Genomic DNA, 18,923 nt, shown 5'->3' on the forward strand with positions numbered 1-18,923 from the left:
CTTATCCTCTGCAGCAGAGGTAACTCTGGGTCTTCCTTTCCTGTGGCGGTCCTCATGAGAGCCAGTTTCATCATAGCGTTTTTGTGACAGCACTTGAAGAAACTTTCAAAGTACTTGACATTTTCTGTATTGACTGACCTTCATGTCTTAAAGTAATGATGGACTGTCGTTTCTCTTCGCTTATTCGAGCTGTTCTTGCCATAATATGGACTTGGTCTTTTACCAAATAGGGCTATCTTCTGTATACCACCCCTACTTTGTCACAACACAACTGATTGGCTCAAACACATTAAGAAGGAAAGAAATTCCACAAATTAACTTTTAACAAGGTACACCTGTTAATTGAAATGCATTCCAGGTGACTACCTCATGAAGATGGTTGAGAGAATGCCAAGAGTGTGCAAAGCTGTCATCGAGGCAAAGGGTGGCTACTTTGAATAATCTCAAATATAAAATATATTTAGATTTGTTTAACACTTTACTACGTGTTTCCATATGTGTTATTTCATAGTTTTGATGTCTTCACTATTATTCCACAATGTAGAAAATAGTACAAATAAAGAAAAACCCTTGAATGAGTAGGTGTGTCCAAACTTTTGACTGGTACTTGGAAAAGGGTGCAGAATTGGAACAATTGAAAATGAAATGTACTGCCCCCTACCTGTGTAGAGAGGACTAGTCTCCATGATCTTGGGGCTTCGACAAACTTCAAAGTAAAGTAAGGAAATTAAATTAAATTAAAACGTTTTTTTTTTCTCTGTGGGGATGTGTTTTTTCATGTTCAGAAACATCTGTCCTTCCCTTGAGATATTTTGCTCTTTCTGCATGGAAACATGCCCCAGGGGAAAACTTCCTTGAGCGGTGTTCCATAAATATGGTCCCAGATTTGTTGATTGCAGCATCATGATGCTATTTGTTAAGTTACTACTTGGTCTGAAAAAAGCACACAGGAAAACTATCATTTACTGCTGACTGTGTGGAGGAAATATGATATGGAGGTTTTCTGTGTTGTCTTTGAGGAAATTCTTCTGTGTTTCTATGACATCGTTGATCAGGCTTGACAGTTRTTTGACAGTAACAATTTCCACTTTCTGTGTAAAGACATTTGACAGAAAAAACTCAAATTATCTCAGTAAGAGAAAGCACAATATCTTAGACGGAMACTACTCTAGATGTAGCAATGCTCAGTCACACTTTATTTGGATAGTCCAAAAAGTAATTTTTAGATTTTTTTATTTAACAAATTCTTATTTACAATGACAGCCTTTCCCGGCCAAACCCTAACCCGGACAACACTGGACCAATTGTGTGCCGCCCTATGGGTCTCCCAATCMCGGCCTGTTGTGATACAGCCTGGAATCGAACCAGGGTCTGTAGTGACACCTCTAGCATTGACATGCAGTGCCTTAGACAGCTGTGCCACTCGGGAGCCCTAAACACACTGTCAACAAACTATCTGTTGATTAGCAAATGCTTCATATGGTTAGGGCTAGGTTTAGAATAAGGGTTAGGGTAAAGGTTAAGGTTACGGTTAGGGTAAGTGTTAAGTTTAGGGCTAGGATAAGGTTGTGGTTAGTAGATAGTTAGTTGAAGTGTTACTGATAGCTTGTAGACCGTCTGTAGAGCATCTACAGATKGACTATCCAAATAAAGCGTTACCCATCCAACAAACATATCACCCACACATTAAACGAGAGAGAATGACAGAGTGCTTCTGTTTGGCTGRGTCTTCCTTTTACGACATTCCTGAACCGGCACAAGCAGGTTTTCCTCCAGGGAGGAATGTTTGTTCTCTGGGCCTGTGGGGAGACTCCTGCTTCCACTGCTTCTGATTCTCTTCCCGCTTCTTCTGCCCACTGCTTCCCGAGACTCAGAGAGACATCTGGGACTGAGACGGAGACCATGGCTTTCCACAACCTCTGTCTGCAGGTTCTACTGCTAACTGCCTTCCTCTCCTACTGCGCTCACTCAGGTAAAACCCTTCCGTCACTCTCACATTCATATTGTACATTTGGGATTGAGTGTACTCACTGACCCATCACATGAATACTGTAAATTTGCAGGTTGATGCATTCAAATGTCATAGTATGTTGCCACGTGACAAAATTGTTATGTAGAATAGAGATTCGGAAAAGGGTGCCTGCACGCCYGCCTCGATATATTTTCCCCATCTCACTCTTTTTTCGAAATTGTTGCTGAGATCGGCCGAGACAGAATTTCTTCTTCTTCTTGAGGACAAGCGTGACATCTGATTTTGAAAGAGTTCAGTGGCTATTCTATCCGCCTTGTAGCCACCATCTTGGGATGCTCTGTAGGAAGCTTTGATTTTTGAARCTCACCGGGAGAAAGAATAATGGCTAAAAGAGAGAGAGGGAGAAAAAAGGAGAGGTAAACCAAGAGAACAGCAAGAGGGAGGGAGAGTAAAAAAAAAAAGTGGGGAGAGAGAGATGGATTGAAGTATTTGTGTGTGGAGGACAAAAGGAGGTCAAACCAGACCACAGCTCCTGGAGGKAGGATTTCACACCCTCGTGTCACATTGTTTGTCCGTGAATATCACCCTCCTACCGTCTACTGTCTGCTAGCTAGAGCAGGAAGGTCTCACTACCTCTCTAACTGGCCATCTAATATCAAACCAGACCCCACTGCATTTAAAGAACAACATTGATACAACACGTCCATTACCCTTTACACTTGTGGGAATGGGCTTATATGGATAGGGCTACATTGAAATGTTTCTTAGAGAATAAATATGAAAAGCATATGCATAACCATGGTAACAATTGAATTGGAACAGTTTGGAGATAATGGGTACATGATTAGACCAAAGTTGGACACACCTGACACAAGACTGAATCCAAACATTACACTGTTTATTTTATGTCCATTTTACTGTGCTTTTCCCCATATTTGTTGAAAACGAAATCCCGAAAATACTCTGGATATATTCTGTAACATGATGATAATATTTCTGGAGAATGTGGGGTAGGCGCAACATAAGACAAAAGCATTTAAATGGTTTGAGTGAGAGGTCTAACTGGTGTCTCCAAGTGGTCACACACCTCTCCAAAGTGTGCACCGATCCTAAGTAATTTCAATGCACTTTTATGACTCAAAGAAGAGTCTACAATTATATGTTTTTATTTTAATTGTTTTGCTCTCCTAGCTGTGCCATTGAGGAACTACAGCAAACACAGTCATAGTTGTTTCGTTTGGAACACAACCCTGCATCCCCGCCATCACACAATTACTGTTGTTGTTTACGCAATCCAAAAACGGTCCATTCTAAATCTCAACCTAGGTCAGGTGGGCATGATTTAAAAGTGTGTTCTATTGCCAACATTATAAAATATGATCTTACAGTGTTAGGCTTTCTCAGGGCAAATCAGAGAAGCAGAATTGTGGTGCGCATTGAAAGGARTGTTCTTCAAAATTACTCTAACAGGCTCATTCTGTTCAGGACAACCCAGGGTATGATGATATGCCATCTTATAACTGTACATCAAACATAGTGATCATAAACGTTGACATCGCATATGGCAAGAGTTTTATGATTTGGAGATGTGAAGTGCACATTTGGACTCACAGATGTTTGACTTGCTTGTTTGACATCAAAGCGGCATTTATTATAATCCTCAACGTCTCACCTTTCAAAATACATAGAGTCCTCATCATTTATTTCCCCCACTCAGACAACCAAAAAGGTGCTAGAGTTGYCCAATTCCCAGGAAGGATGGGGGYAACTTCTTGTCACACGCGGTGCTCAAGTTCAGAACGGCAGTCATCAAAMCCCATRCAGAGCTGTGAAGCGCGGAGCCTGAGCTGTTAATTTGTTTTAGAAGCTTGCGGTTTGTGTTCATCTTGCATAGCACTGGTTGAAAAATAGAAATACCAGTGCTAGAATTCCATTGTTGCTCAACGGACCTTCTAACGTGTTSTTTGGGTTGCTTTGGTAATACTTTGATAACTGGAGTGTTTTTGAAGTATTTGTGTGGTGAATGGGTATGAAGGGAGGGATAAAATACATGTATATATATATATACTAAAGGTTTCTATATACTGCATAGGTTTGATGTCTTGATAGGAGAATTGTAACACGTAAATGTTATAAAACAAAGCTGCTTCAGTGTTAGATTTCTTAGATACTTTTTACATGAACTTTCTCGCTGTCATAGGGCATAATAATAATATACACTKAGYGTACAAAACATTAGGAACACCTGCTCTTTCCATGACATAGAGTAGACTGACCAGGTGAATCCAGATGAAAGCCATAATCCCGTATTGGTGTCACTTGTTAAATCCACTTCAATCAGTGTAGATGAAGGGGAGGAGAACTGTTAAAGAAGGATTTTTAAGCCTTGAGACAACTGAGACATGGATTGTGTATGTGTGCCATTCAGAGGGTGAATGGGCAAGACAAAAGATTGAAGTGCCTTTGAACAGGGTATGGTAGTAGGTGCCAGGCGAGTGTGTCAAGAACTGCAACGCTGCTGGGTTTTTCCCACTCAGCAGTTTCCCGTGTGTATCTAGAATGGTCCACCACCCAAAAACATCCAGCCAACTTGACACAACCGTGAAGAGCACAGGAGTCAACATGGGCCAGCATCTTGTAGAGTCCATGCTCAGACGAATTGAGGCTGTTCTGAGGGCAAAAGGRGGTGCACTCAGTGTACGTCTTTCATAATAATGATATCACAGTTGATACAAACTGATGTGATGTTTAGACCAAGTACAATATAYCCGATTTGTCTTTATTTAACCTCTTTTGTCTGTGCGTCTCCAACAGATGGCACAGYGGAGAGCAAGCTCCACAGACTACTGAAGAAAAGAGATGGTAATATGGATTATGGCTGTTTTTCATTAGACACATCTCACAGCTGAGAAGACACACACACTGACCACTGAGCCACACTAMATCCACATGTCTGCGTCATACATGTCAGGAAAACAATTCACCTTTCACTTGCTTAGTTAAATAAAGGTTAAATAAAAAATAAATACAAATAAAAAATAAAAAACTTTATCGACAAATCCACCTCAGGCGGTAAACTTTTCACACTTGTCTAGCTTGGAATAGCCCTGCCAAGTTCAGACAGACCTCCATGGCACGCAACACAYGCAGTCCTCTGTGGGATGAGTGCCTGGATTGATAAGTGACAGTTTCAGATGATGATGGCTTTATGAGTCTTATTAATAATCTAAAAACACCCGTTGATATTTATAGAGTGTCGCTGATGCAGCCTTAGGCTCCTCTCCTGTCTGTCCTGGCTGCTGCTGGTCGGTCAGAACCACTCAATCTCTCTGTCACTGACAGCTCCCCTGCTCCCTACACACTTCCCCTGCCTCCGACCCTGCTGTAGGCAAACAGGTGTGCTTATTGACTGTTCTACATCCGCAACTTGTCCCTTAACCTCTCCTACCTGTATTTCCTTAGTGGGCGGAGGTATGAAGCCTGTGGGGGTGGCGGTGACCCCTTCCAAGGCCAAAGAGTTCCTGACCTCCCTACGGAGGCCCAAGAGGAACATCTGGGACCGCAGCAGGCCAGATGTGCAGCAATGGATCATGCAGTTTATGCACATGGGCTATGACGAGGCGGTAGGTGCACTGCACACTGACACTTCACAATACACTGCACTCTGCAACACACAGATGCTCTACCCATTGGTCAGTAAAAACATTCCTACAGTCCTTACAGTAATCCGATTAGTTAAAAACAACTGCATCATATACTATCCTGTATTATAAACTGGGTGGTTTGAGCCCTGAATGCTGATTGGCTGACAGCCGTGTTAATATCAGACCGTATACACGGGTATGACAAAACATTTATTTTTACTGCTCTAATTACGTTGGTAACCAGTTATAATACCAATAAGGCACCTCGGTTGTTTGTGGTATCTGACCAATATACCACGGCTAAGGCTGTATCCAGGCACGACGGAAGAACAGCCGTTAGCCGTGGTTTATTGGCCATATACCACACCCCCTCATGCCTTATTGCTTAAATATACAATTCCATGTGATATTACAAATAACTGACTTACAGGAAGAATGTACAGCACAGTACAAGCACATTCCTATTATGTTCCTAGTTATGTTCCTTGTACCTTTATCTAATCTGAATTATTTCCCTTTAATATGGTTATAGAAACTCTACCTATTTTTCCATCCTTGTATAAGTCACATGGTGGCATTTACAGGAATGATAGGTGAACATATGAAAAGGTCAGTCTTTGTGTTTGCTTTAGTCTCCATACAGGCTGTACAGAGACATGACTTCCCGTCTACAGCAATGTCTTAGCAACACAACGCAACTACTCCGCCGTCTAGACAGTTCTATTAGTGTGTGTGTGTGTGTGTGTGTGTGTGTGTGTGTGTGTGTGTGTGTGTGTGTGTGTGTGGTGTGTGTGTGTGTGTGTGTGTGTGTGTGTGTGTGTGTGTGTGTGTGTGTGTGTGTGTGTTGTGTTGTGTGTGTGTGTGTGTGTGTCTAACCTCTCTCCATGTCCAGACAGCTCTAATTATAAGGTGTTGTGTTTGATATTTTTTATAACAGTTAGCGAGGCTGTGTGATTGGGTTAATGTCGGTATCTGTGACACCTGTCTCCTAGCGGGCTCAGCAGGCTGCCCCCTGTGTGTGTGTGTGTGTGTGTCAGTTCATCCCAGCTCCAACATCAGTCGATGAGGGGCCATAATATTATTCTCACATCTGCGGCCATCGTCCAACAGTGGCAGACCTGTCCAAACCGTCTCGCCACATAAAGCCCCCTGACTTCAGAAATGCCTAATAGAAAACGTGTCAGTTAATTATTCAAGACGAACGTGAGGTTGCCCTCTAACGCCAGTAATACTACAGCTCAGACACACTATCCCTTCCAAAACCTCATCTATTCAAACATGTTTACACTACTTTAGGTTTATTTCCCACTGGGGTCATACATTATATTCTCTTCCATTCAAAAGTTTGGGGTCACTTAGAAATGTCCTTGTTTTTGAATGAAAAGCACGTTTTTTTGTCCATTAAAATAACATCAAATTGATCATAAATACAGTGTAGACATTGTTATTTTGTAAATGACTATTGTAGCTGGAAACGGCAGATTTTTTATGGAATATCTACTACATACAGTAGGCGTACAGAGGCCCATTATCAGCCACCATCACTCCTGTGTTCCAATGGCACGTTGTGCTAGCTAATCCAAGTTTATTATTTTTAAAGGCTAATTAATCATTAGAAAACCCTTTTGCAATTATGTTAGCACAGCTGAAAACTGTTGTTTTGATTAAAGAAGCAATAAAACTGGCCTTCTTTAGGCTAGTTGAGTATCTGGAGCATCAGCAATTTGTGGGTTCGATTACAGGCTCAAAATGGCCAGAAACAAAGTAATTTCTTCTGAAACTCGTCAGTCTATTCTTGTTCTGAGAAATGAAGGTTATTCCATGCGAGAAATTGCCAAGAAACTGAAGATCTCGTACAACGCTGTGTACTACTCCCTTCACAGAACAGCGCAAACTGGTTCTAACCAGAATAGAAAGAGTGGGAGGCCCCGGTGCACAACTGAGCAAAAGGACAAGTACATTAGAGTGTCTAGTTTGAGAAACAGACGCCTCAACTGGCAGCTTCATTAAATAGTACCCACAAAACACCAGTCTCAACGTCAAGAGGCGACTCCGGGATGCTGGCCTTCTAGTCAGAGTTGCAAAGAAAAAGCCATATCTCAGACTGGCCAATAAAAAGAAAAGATTAAGATGGGTAAAAGAACACAGACACTGGACAGAGGAACTCTGCTTAGAAGGCCAGCATCCCGGAGTCACCTCTTCACTGTTGACGTTGAGTACTATTTAATGAAGCTGCCAGTTGAGGACTTGTCAGGCGTCTAACACAACGTGCCATTGGAACACAGGAGTGATCGTTGCTGATAATGGGCCTCTGTACGCCTACCTAGATATTCCATAAAGAATCTGCCGTTTCCAGCTACAATAGTCATTTACAACACTAACAATGTCTACACTGTATTTCTGATCAATTTGATGTTATTTTAATGGATAAAACATGTGCTGTTCTTTAAAAAACAAGGATATGTCCAAGTGATCCCAAACTTTTGAACGGTATATATATATTTAAAAATGCACTCATTGTACTGCAAGTCACTTTGGATCAAAGCATCTGCTATGATATTATTTCATTGTATCTCCAGTTGTCCTTGAGATGGATCTCTCCAACTGCAGCTGTCACACAAATACACACTACCTCTTCTAACACCTTGTCTATTCACTCTCATTCAAACAAGTTCACGAGTCTTCTAGCTTGATTTCATTAACGTTTAATCTCTTGTTGTCCATCCATCCCACAGAGGCTTGAGACTGACCTGTCCTACTGGATGGACCTGGCCCGGTCGTCAGACCAAGGTCGCCAGCACCATTATGACGAGAACGCCCCCATCGGGCCCCAGGACCCCGGTTCCTACAGACACGGCGCCAATGTCAATTATGACTACTATTAATTGGCCCACTGTGATTTACTCAGCTTCTCTGTCTCAACATAAAAATCACATGAGCGTAAAGGGATAGTTCTGATATTTTACATATTAAGATATGTGTTCCCTTAGACTACTTCAAAGGAAGGAAACAAATGTGTTATGTAAAATCGCTGAACTGTCCCAATCACATAAGTGCTTCCCTCTCCTGCCTTCTGCAACTTATCCCTCTGATGCTATTCTGCACACATACAGTAGTGTAGCCTTCTCTGTAATGCAATAAATAGAGCTAAGACATGCTTGTCCCAGACTATGGATTGGGTTTCACTGTCTCTACATTGTATCCTTTGCTGTCTGGGAGATTGAGACCTGCTGATGTACATGCTGTGATGGGACCAACAATGCATTGGGTTGATCKGTMTGAATAACTAAATAAAGACAGTAGTCAAAACCTTTAATAATTCATGACTCTTGTACATGTTGTGTCCAGTGTGTGGTGAACCAGCAGACCGTACAGATACAGGCAGTACCTCAACCAGCCTGTAGATTGGATGCCAATCTATCCCTAAACTGACGCAAAAAAACWAAAAAAACATTGTGGTGAAATAATGGCAAACGGGGGGGGGGCGACACAGCAAGCTGAGGAGACGGCAGCACCAACCACAGTCAACAGTTTAATGGAAGAAAAAGACGGAGGTTAAAAGAGAAGAGAAACTAGGGAGTGAGTGCTATCCCTTCTAACCTGTGGTTTGTCCCACTGAAATAAATGTTCTGTAGGATTGGGATGAGTTAGTGCTATCCGGGATCCTTGGGATGTCCATACCCTAACCCTAACACTACCCTAACCTTAACCCTTACCTAACCCTAACCTTAACCCTTACCGTAACCATTTAAAATGTCAACTTCATTGTTGAGTTGGGACATCCCAAGGTTCCCAGATAGCACTGACCGATTTGGACGGTTTCTGCTACTAATGTGTAATTAATGTGTGTTGTGTTTGAGTTGTTTGAGTTGCTCCCTGTGATAGGGCTGCCTTATACAACTGTCAAACAGTCAGAAAGTAGCAACAGTGGATGATAAATGTTCCACTCTGAAGCACAATGGAATATCTGTCAGTGATGTGTTCATGTCAATAGTCTCTTACAGATAATACATAGTCTTGTAGTGAACTATTGCATTTTGCAGTAGCTGTACACACACACACACTAAACAAATCTGAAGGGGGGGCACGACTTTGTAGACAAGCAGCAGTATGGACCGGGAGTAAAGTTCTGAGCCTTATGTTATTGCTTTCAGATCCCTAGCTTACATCTCATAAGTTCTCCTAACSTGCTACGAAAAGTCATTTCTGAAATAAGCTGTATACCATCTTGTCAAAACTACATCTCTGTCAACACTACACCACTCCCTGCTCACCACAGGGACAGAAGCCAGAATATTTGTTCTGAGAATAGCTACACTCACACATCACTGTTTCCCATCTTTCTAATTCACACAAATCAGCCTTATCGCACGCAGCCAGTTAGATTTCCTGCCCCTAATTGATAACACAAACAAGTTGATCTGTCATAGATTTGAATAATAATGCACATGTGTTGTGATAACATCCATACTAATTTCAATGTTTTGATTCCATAGAATGTCACTTCCACTTATCACATATGTTCTTGTTGGAATGAGCAACATGCGTCTCTGATCCTGCTCCTRCTCCATTCTGCTCCGTGTAGTGTTATTCAGATGTTGTCCAAAGAGGGGCGCTAGAAATCACACATATGAGAGATGAGGCCACGTCCAACTGGGAATTATGTTCATAGAGAAACGTTTAGTCTAGTGTGGAAATGCACGTGGTTTACCATGCATTTGATCAGTTAAGGAAAGTAATTGAGCGCAAATATTTACTTTCTCGTATKGTTTGGCTGTAAAGTATTAGTTTAGATGGTAAAGTCTGCATTATTTGGATAAACATACAGATGSCCCAACAGATAAAGGCTAGACAAACCATAAGGAAAGACATCATGTGACCAACAAATCTAGGACACCATAATAACAGTTATTTGTGGCCATCATAAAAACCCATGAGTAACTGCATTCAGCAGGTCTACTCCCTTCCCATAGACTTTTTGTTGTTTTCCCCCTGCTCCTCTGAATCAAATCCAATTTGATTGGTCGCATACACATATTTAGCAGATGTTATTGCGGGTTTAGCGACATGCTTGTGTTCCTAGCTCCAGCAGTGCAGTAGTATCTAACAATTCACACAACTAAAAGTAAAATAATGGAATTAAGAATTATTAGGACACAGGATCTCTCTATCGTTGTTATTCTACTCTGCTTCTATTTCTTGCCCACAGGCCATCAACAGATCACTATGGATTCCCTCAGGAGGCTAAGTCACCCAATCTGAGAGATGATTAAATATGCATAATAGAAAATAAAGAWAAAGTTAGGTTAGTGAATGCTATAGGATGTTGTCACCTCCAAGTGTACGTCCCAAATGGCACCCTATTCCCACCATAGGGCTCTGGTCAAAAATAGTACAATATAAATAGGGTGTCATTTGGGATGCATGCTTGTGCTTTTTAAGAGGGCAACAAGAGAGCCATGGTCCCTCTCTGTGGAATGCTTAAGGAGGGTCTTGTGGGCTGGAAGCTGTGTTTTTTGTGGCGTAATGGCTCTGGTTACTAGGTGTCAAAGTGCTTGGGCAGAGAGAGACATCTCATCCCTCAGGGTTGCTTGGAGCCCAGGAACAGCAAGTGGACACTATGCCACGGGTCAATGTCTTTACTGTTGTCCATTTTCTGCCTTCAAAAAAAAGAATCTCTGCTCATGTTCTGGTATATAAAAAAATATTTTTCCTAATCAACCATATCTTGATTGCTTTTCTTACAAGATAAAATTAACAATTCTGAGAAATGTTAATTAAACAGTTTTAGTCTATTATGGCTGTCAGAGGAGAACATTCAGGCTATTATCTGGGGGTTCTGGGAATTGTGTATTTTCTTCCCCTGCCCTTCCACACACACCTTCTGTCCACGTGCATATATATATGAACCTACACTGATGACTCACACACACCTTATCCGCCGCACAGCGCAGATTCAATAACCTATTTCCATGCTGCCGGAATAAATCAAATGGTAATTATAATCCGACACCGAGGTCTGCAATATTTCACATGAACATTTCCAAATTGAAGGATTTATATGCACATGAGGCATTGGCATGACAAATCAACGTTTATTGGTCACATACACAGTTTAGCAGATGTTAGAGCGGGTGCAACGAAATGCTTACGTTACTAGCTCCTAACAATGCAGTAAAATGTGTTTTTTTACAAAAATATCCCCCCAAAAATKTTAAAAAAAAATAATTATCTAGATACGTCACAACGAATCCACTTAAACTAAATAACACCAACAGTAATCCATATGCAATCTATACGTGCAGTATAAAGTGTAACATCAATGCAATGTACAGCAGTAGAAATTACAATGAGCTTTGTCGAGAATACAGTATTTAAATACACAGTACATGGCAAACTGTACCATACACACTTGTTAATCCTGTCCAGCCAGCGCACGTGATTCGGCTAATCAAGGCGCTTGTTGATTAGTTGAATCAGGTATGTTAGTGCTGGGTGAAAATACAAACCTTCATCCCTGTGAGTATCCACTACCAGGATCAGATGTAACATATATGCAGGGAGTCAGGAAACAGAAGGTGAATTATATAATAATCATGCCGTTAATACTAAACGTAACCAAAAACCAATACTGTCTGATGACTGAAACTTACTGAGGGCTATATGAAGGGAAAGTAACCAGGGTGGTGATGAAGTCCAGGTGTGCGTAACGATGGGGAGCAGGTGTGCGCCATGATGGTTGCCAGGTATGCTCAAAGGAGACCCGCAAAGTTGAGCGCCGGAGGGGTGAAGTGGGAGTAGACGTGACACCAGAATTGGAATGCCTGCAACTGGAAACCTGCTATAAAAAAGAATGAAAGACCTCAAGGAGAATATATTGCCTTAAAGCTAGAATCCTTAATTGAAACAATAACAAAGTACCTCCCTGTCTCTATTTTAGTTAAAATCAGAGGGATGGGCCTGGAGAAACATAACCACTCTCAAATTCATAGAGAAAGCTGGGAATGCAAGGACTGACTATTCATGGTATTTTACATTTGAGTTATAACCATGTTTTTGTGCTATACAGTGTTGTTTGCAGACATTGGAGTAAAACAAGCTTATATTTTGGGTTCTGATGGGGTATGAGAGTTGAACTAAGCTCATTAGTCATTTATGTTATATTCTTTGACTATCAATGGGTATATATCATTAATTTATAACTCAAAAAATGGATGTAGCAACTAAGGATTATAGGTTAAAAAATGGCATGTTGACTATTATTTAATCAACGGCCTTGGATGCATGCCTCTGGGACACTATACAACACAGAAAACAGCTCAGCCCATCAGCACAACATAGCTTCTACATGACCGTTTCAGTTCATTAGACACATGCTCTTTCAGATCCATAGCTCTCAGGGGGGGTCATGGACTCATTTCATTGATCCGTGTTTGTTTATCAGCACTTTGCTTAGTGGAGGATGTGTATTCTATGGCCATAGAATAAACAAGGACTGAGCCAGAGGGCTCAATAGCTCTCCGTCTCACGAGAAGAGGTCTAAGAGGCAGGTGTTGTAGATAAATACTAGCAAGACACTTGGAGACTGGAGTGTTTAATTACTGTGTGGAATATAGGGTCTAACAAGTAAGTTTATATTCATTTTGAAACAAGCCATCGGAATATAGAATTACTTGTTAGACCCTATCTTTATTTTCAAACAATCGATCATATTATAGATTTGTGTGAAGAAATTGGAGAAGYGGTAGAAATGTGGTGGTTAATGGAATGTTATATCGTATTTGTGTTCTATCGCTTCCCGGTGCATTTCATGTTTTCATATGTATCTGAGCGATATGCCGTTCAAGCAGGCAGAAATACAGCCAGTATGACGCATCAGACTGGCTGTATTGCTGCCTGCTTGCATGGTGAATAGCTCAAAGATGCACAAATACGATGTAACATTCAAAATGGGGGAATCTTTACTTTAACTAAGTCGATTAGTGTTGATGAAACTGATGCCACACACACTGAGACACACACACACACACACATTTGTATGATGCACTAATTAAAGACAATATAGTTGCGAGTGTCACTGACATGCTTCCTGTAAATTATAAAAATAGAATACTGGTATAAAACATTTTCTATCAAGGATAATGGAAGTAGRCCCCAGGTTCAGTCAATGTAGATGTGTTTGAAAATGTATGTCATTCAAGGCTTGTTTGATTCCAGCACAGCTTGCTAACAGCCYAAGCACTTCCTCTCTGCACCACATGGTATGAAGTAAAACCCCTCTGGAGCGAGAATCCGGCTCCTCAAACAGACAAATTAGAACAACTACAGTAAGAGCTTAATTGACAGATAATCTACTTCAGAGGGATGCGTGTCATTTTCTCTCGAACCAYGGTAGAGGATGCTTGCAGATATAAAATATATTTTCATATGATCCCAGCTCCTCTAGATTATTTCACTTAGAAAAATGACAATATATCAAATTGAAGTGTGTAATTTATGATGGTCCAGATAGATGGTTCCTATGCATCATCCTAATCCACACCGGACAGGCAGAACTTGATGAAAGCACTTCCCTGAAGCTGCAGGTGACATGGTCACGTGACACTGGAGAAGAATCAGCAAAGATCAGTGTTGCTTATTGACATGTGAGATGAGGAAAAGGGAAAGTGGGTATGATGTTTCTGTCATGTCTCGTCAGACGGAACTAGATCTACAACGATCCCTCAGCCTCTGTCACAGGCTTTCATCCTAAATGGCACAAACGTCTACCGAAAACAATCACTTTCATCATAAACTTGTGTCTTCAGGCATGACTCAAAAGACATAGCCTACATACTGTATGTCTGCATGAAAGGTCTACTCTAACTAAATMCCCCTCTGCCCTCTAGGACCTTCAGACAGAAGCCAGGCCGGGGCTGCTTAGAAGCCAAAGAAGAAACAGAAGAGATTTAAATGTCCTCTCTCTTTTCACATCCAGTATTCATCCAGTATTCCCATGGGCTCACACCAAAGCCTCTCTGTGTGATTGACAAGCCATGTTCCAACCCCTCAGAGAGATACTTGTCATGTCTGGCTTTTATGCAGWATGCACTAAAGACTGGCCACTAAATTACTGACAGGGATGGAGGAGGACAGTCACGTATACATTGACTCACAGGGAATTTTTAATGACACTCAAGAATTATTTGAGAATGACAAAAATGTGACCTTTCAATCCAAAGAGGGAAATAATAGAGGATAAGAAAGTTTTCTAATGTAATCTAAAACAAAATCATAAACAATAATGGTCACACAGGTGCTCTTTGGCCCCTACTGGCCCGTCTTGAGGTTTGTTTTCTCACCAGAGCGTGGGAGAGAGTTGTAGTGTGAGTGACTTTGTCTTATAGCTGAAGGGCAGCACAGTGCCATGCCTAGCTACCACCTCAGCGTTTAATTAACTTATTCCGACTCCCSGGCCTCCTGATGCCATCTCTGTACATGGCATATGCTGTGAACATATTTCACTTAGATGCTCTGGGCGGAATAMAGACATGGAAACCAAACAGAGGTAACTGGAATATGAGGCATACGTCTATTCAAGTGACATGGCCGTCATTTTTTCTTTAAATAAAATATWGTATTTATAGTATCTCTTTAAAAAATACCATATAAAATATAATTTATCTAAAGCAATATGAAGTTTGTCCCAACAACGTTGACTTTTGCATGATGTGTGATATCTTGTGTTATAGTCTTGTTCAGTCGATCACGAAGACAATAACAATGGYGACMTTTTAAAATGAGGCATCAGACTMATKTCACAGAAAAGGGATTGATGTTTTGAATTTCAGGAAAACCAAATAAATTTGAAGTCCTGATGGGTTTTTGCTTCAGAAAGGTAATCTCATGRTTGTGGCACAAAATCGATTGAGTCATCTTGATGAGACAGAGTCTGTCACTCTTTTGTATCCAAATTATGAGAATTTAAAACCAACTATTAAACAATAGACAGATTTGTCTGAACCTTTTGATAGCACCTTCACTGTTTGTCAACTTTCTTTCTGCTTCACCAAATACCTTTTTAATGCACTAGCAAACCTCAAATTACAAGAGATGTTCCAACACTGCATTGAGATCCTTGAATGGCACAGCGTCTAAGGCACTGCATCTCAGGGCTAGAGGTGTCACTACAGACCCTGGTTCGATTCCGGGCTGTATCACAGCCGGCCGTGATGGGAGTCCCATAGGGAGGCGCACAATTGGCCCAGCGTTGCCCGGGTTAGGGTTTGGCCTTGATAGGCCATCATTGTAAACTGGCTTGCCTAGTTAAATAAAAATTAAATATTAAATGTCCTTACCAATGAGTTCCCCACGACGCCAGCACGTTTTGACTTCTAACTCATTTTAAACATTGTGCGTTTTGAGCAGACTTCTTGGGTGTGCTTTGAGCAGACTTCTGGGTTGTGCGTTTGAGCAGACTTCTGGGTTGTAACATTTGACTTGTCTGTTTCTTCCGCATCCGTTGGTACCATTAGTCTGTGTGATTTAACAGGGGCTGAGCTAGAGCTGTGTTTGAGACAAGGGCGGATGCGTGAAGGGGTCCGGTGCCAGGTCTTTTTACAAAAACGTCTATAGAGTCTGAATGGTTTGAGCTACAAACTATTAAAGGCTATCTATGAAAAGCTGAGACTCTCACGAACACGCATATGTTTGCTCTATGACACTTCTACCTAGARGATAATAGTAAATCCCAGGACATAGTATCTATAATACTGTAATAAGCTTACATTGTTGCTGTCACAAGCTCAACTCAACAGTTGTCACTGACTAGTTGGATATTCATTTCCCACTGAGAAAACAATTTATGTACTTACAGCATTAATCAATTCCTTTTTATCAGGGTTTTTCATTGACATTTGTCAATAAAACTCATGATTGCAACTGTTTATGTCAACTAGTTTTATGTTCTAATTGTAGCCCTGGTTATCCTGAAAAGAAAATGGTCAAACATTTCATTTTGAGTCTAAATATAAGGCTGGACATGGAGATGTGTTTTTTTCTGGGGTCTCGGGACTGATGGGGTTAAATAATCCTCACACTTCAGGTCTTAGTGGGGTGTACAAAGTGCTCTCATCACCTCTCAGCAGAAATGAACCCTTTCCGCTTTGTCTGAGACGTCATAGATAGGATCATAAGTCATTCCAGGTCACAGTACATCCAAATAGTTGCCCTTGATTACCCCTGTGTCCTCAACTATCTTTCCTATCGTCGTCATTATTCTCTTTCAGGCTCTATACAGGTCCCTGCAGCACTCTAACAACCATTTACATGCAAAGTGTAACACTTCCCCCAACCCTTCTAACACCCTCCTGCACCACCTCTCTCTCCACCACACTGTAAAACTGTCTTGTTGTTTTGACAGGATTATACAATAAAACTAACAATGAAGTATCATATTAATAATGTTCAGTAAATGACAATGCACTCTGGGTGATTTTAGGCGTAAACAGTAAATGATAACGTAAATTCCAAAGAAACTTTTGTTTAACAGTACATTACTGTAACTGCACGGCGTTGTTGGATTGGCAACTGGCAACTTTTTCAAACAATTCTGAGTGATAGGATTGAGAGACATCTGAATATTACACTGTAATGAAAAACTGATCTACATGGTACATTTTTACATTTATCAACAGTAAAATACTGTGAAGCACTACAGTATACTCCAGCATACTGTGAATGACRATGCATTGTGGGAAAATGTTGTTGGCAGGGAAATATTTGCTGTATTTCAAAAGGGTACTTTAATTCTACCCCACAGAATACAGTACTGTACCATATTTTTGGAGCGCCAAAAACCGTTTGAYCACACTGTAAAAACTGTAACTTATTGGCAGCCTGTTACCATTAATTCCAAAGAAATTGGTTGAAGATAAGTTGATTTTGTGGCTATAATAAGTTATTTTGTGGTTGTTTCTGGCTCATTAAAATAGGTTAATGAGCCAGAAAGAAGCTACATTTGTGCTACCCATTAGTGAGCGTGCTGTACCAATTTAACTGATATGCGGTAGAACTGCCCCAACAATTAAATGTGTATTGGGGACAGATTGAAGTGGCAGCAAGTCTCAAACCTTTAATGGTTGAGTATTTGCCATGTCCTTTGCCCTGTAGTCACCTCCAGTTTGGAATACCAAAATGTGGTATTTTATAGCACTTGCCGTTTTAAAGGCCTTAGCAAAGGCTTCCAAACTGGCATTCATTGATATTCTGTAATATGTAAACACATTACCTAGCAGTCAACCTGCTTTCACCAATCCCATGCAATTACGGTAAAATACTGTAAAACACAAACCCCATCTGCCCTTATTGAGTTTAATTCATCCATTCTTTACAATTACCATAATACGATTATAATAATGCACTGTGCTGTTCTATGGTAAAAATATCACAGTAACACTATTGGATACCCTAAAATACGGTATGGTAACATACTGTATGGGTTTATTTTCTGCATATGCATCTTTCTTCCCACATCAGTCAGGAAGTTAAAGCTTGGTCGCAAATGGGTCTTCGAAATGGACAATGACCCCACACATACTTCAAAGTTGTGGCAAAATGGCTTAACGACAACAAAATCAAGGTATTGGAGTGGMCATCACAAAGCCCTGACCTCAATCCTATAGAAAATTTGTGGGCAGAACTGAAAAAGCGTGCGCGAGCAAGGAGGCCTACAAACYTGACTCAGTTACACCAGCTCTGTCAGGAGGAATGGGCCAAAATTCATTGAACTTATTGTGGGAAGCTTGTGGAAGGCTACCCGAAACGTTTGACCCAAGTTAAACAATTTAAAGGCAATGCTACCAAATACTAATTGAGTGTATGTAAACTTCTGACCCACTGGGAATGTGATGAAAGAAATAAAAGCTGAAGTAAATTATTCTCTCTACTATTATTCTGACATTTGACATTCTTAAAATAAAGTGGTGATCCTAACTGACCTAAKACAGGGAATTCTTACTACATTTAAATGTCAAGAATTGTGAAAAACKGAGWTWAAATTTATTTGGCTAAAGTGTATGTAAACTTCCGACTTCAACTGTACATAGACATGGAATCACTTGCCACTTTAATAATGGAACACTTGTCACTTTAATAATTTTTACATAATGCTTTACTTATCTCATGTGTATATACTGTATTCTATTCTGCTGTATTTTAGTCAATGGCACTCCGACATTGCTCGTCCTAATATTTATATATTTCTTAATTCCATTCTTTTACTTTTAGATTTGTGTGTATTGTTAGATACTACTGCACTGTTGGAGCTA

At 40.7% G+C, this 18,923-nt stretch overlaps 1 protein-coding gene across 1 annotated transcript; it reads left to right on the forward strand.

The window, feature by feature from the left end:
* Window positions 1–1,447: 1,447 nt before the first annotated feature.
* On the forward strand, window positions 1,448–8,939 carry LOC111953178 (augurin-A). Its single transcript, XM_023972272.3, has 4 exons — window positions 1,448–1,972; window positions 4,787–4,834; window positions 5,435–5,595; window positions 8,352–8,939. The coding sequence occupies exons 1-4, from the start codon at window positions 1,783–1,785 to the stop codon at window positions 8,499–8,501; spliced, it is 549 nt and encodes a 182-aa protein (XP_023828040.1). The 5' UTR covers window positions 1,448–1,782; the 3' UTR covers window positions 8,502–8,939.
* The last annotated feature ends 9,984 nt before the right edge of the window (window positions 8,940–18,923 follow it).

The sequence above is a fragment of the Salvelinus sp. IW2-2015 genome, linkage group LG27, assembly GCF_002910315.2.
Source record: "Salvelinus sp. IW2-2015 linkage group LG27, ASM291031v2, whole genome shotgun sequence".
Classification (NCBI taxonomy): domain Eukaryota; kingdom Metazoa; phylum Chordata; class Actinopteri; order Salmoniformes; family Salmonidae; genus Salvelinus; species Salvelinus sp. IW2-2015.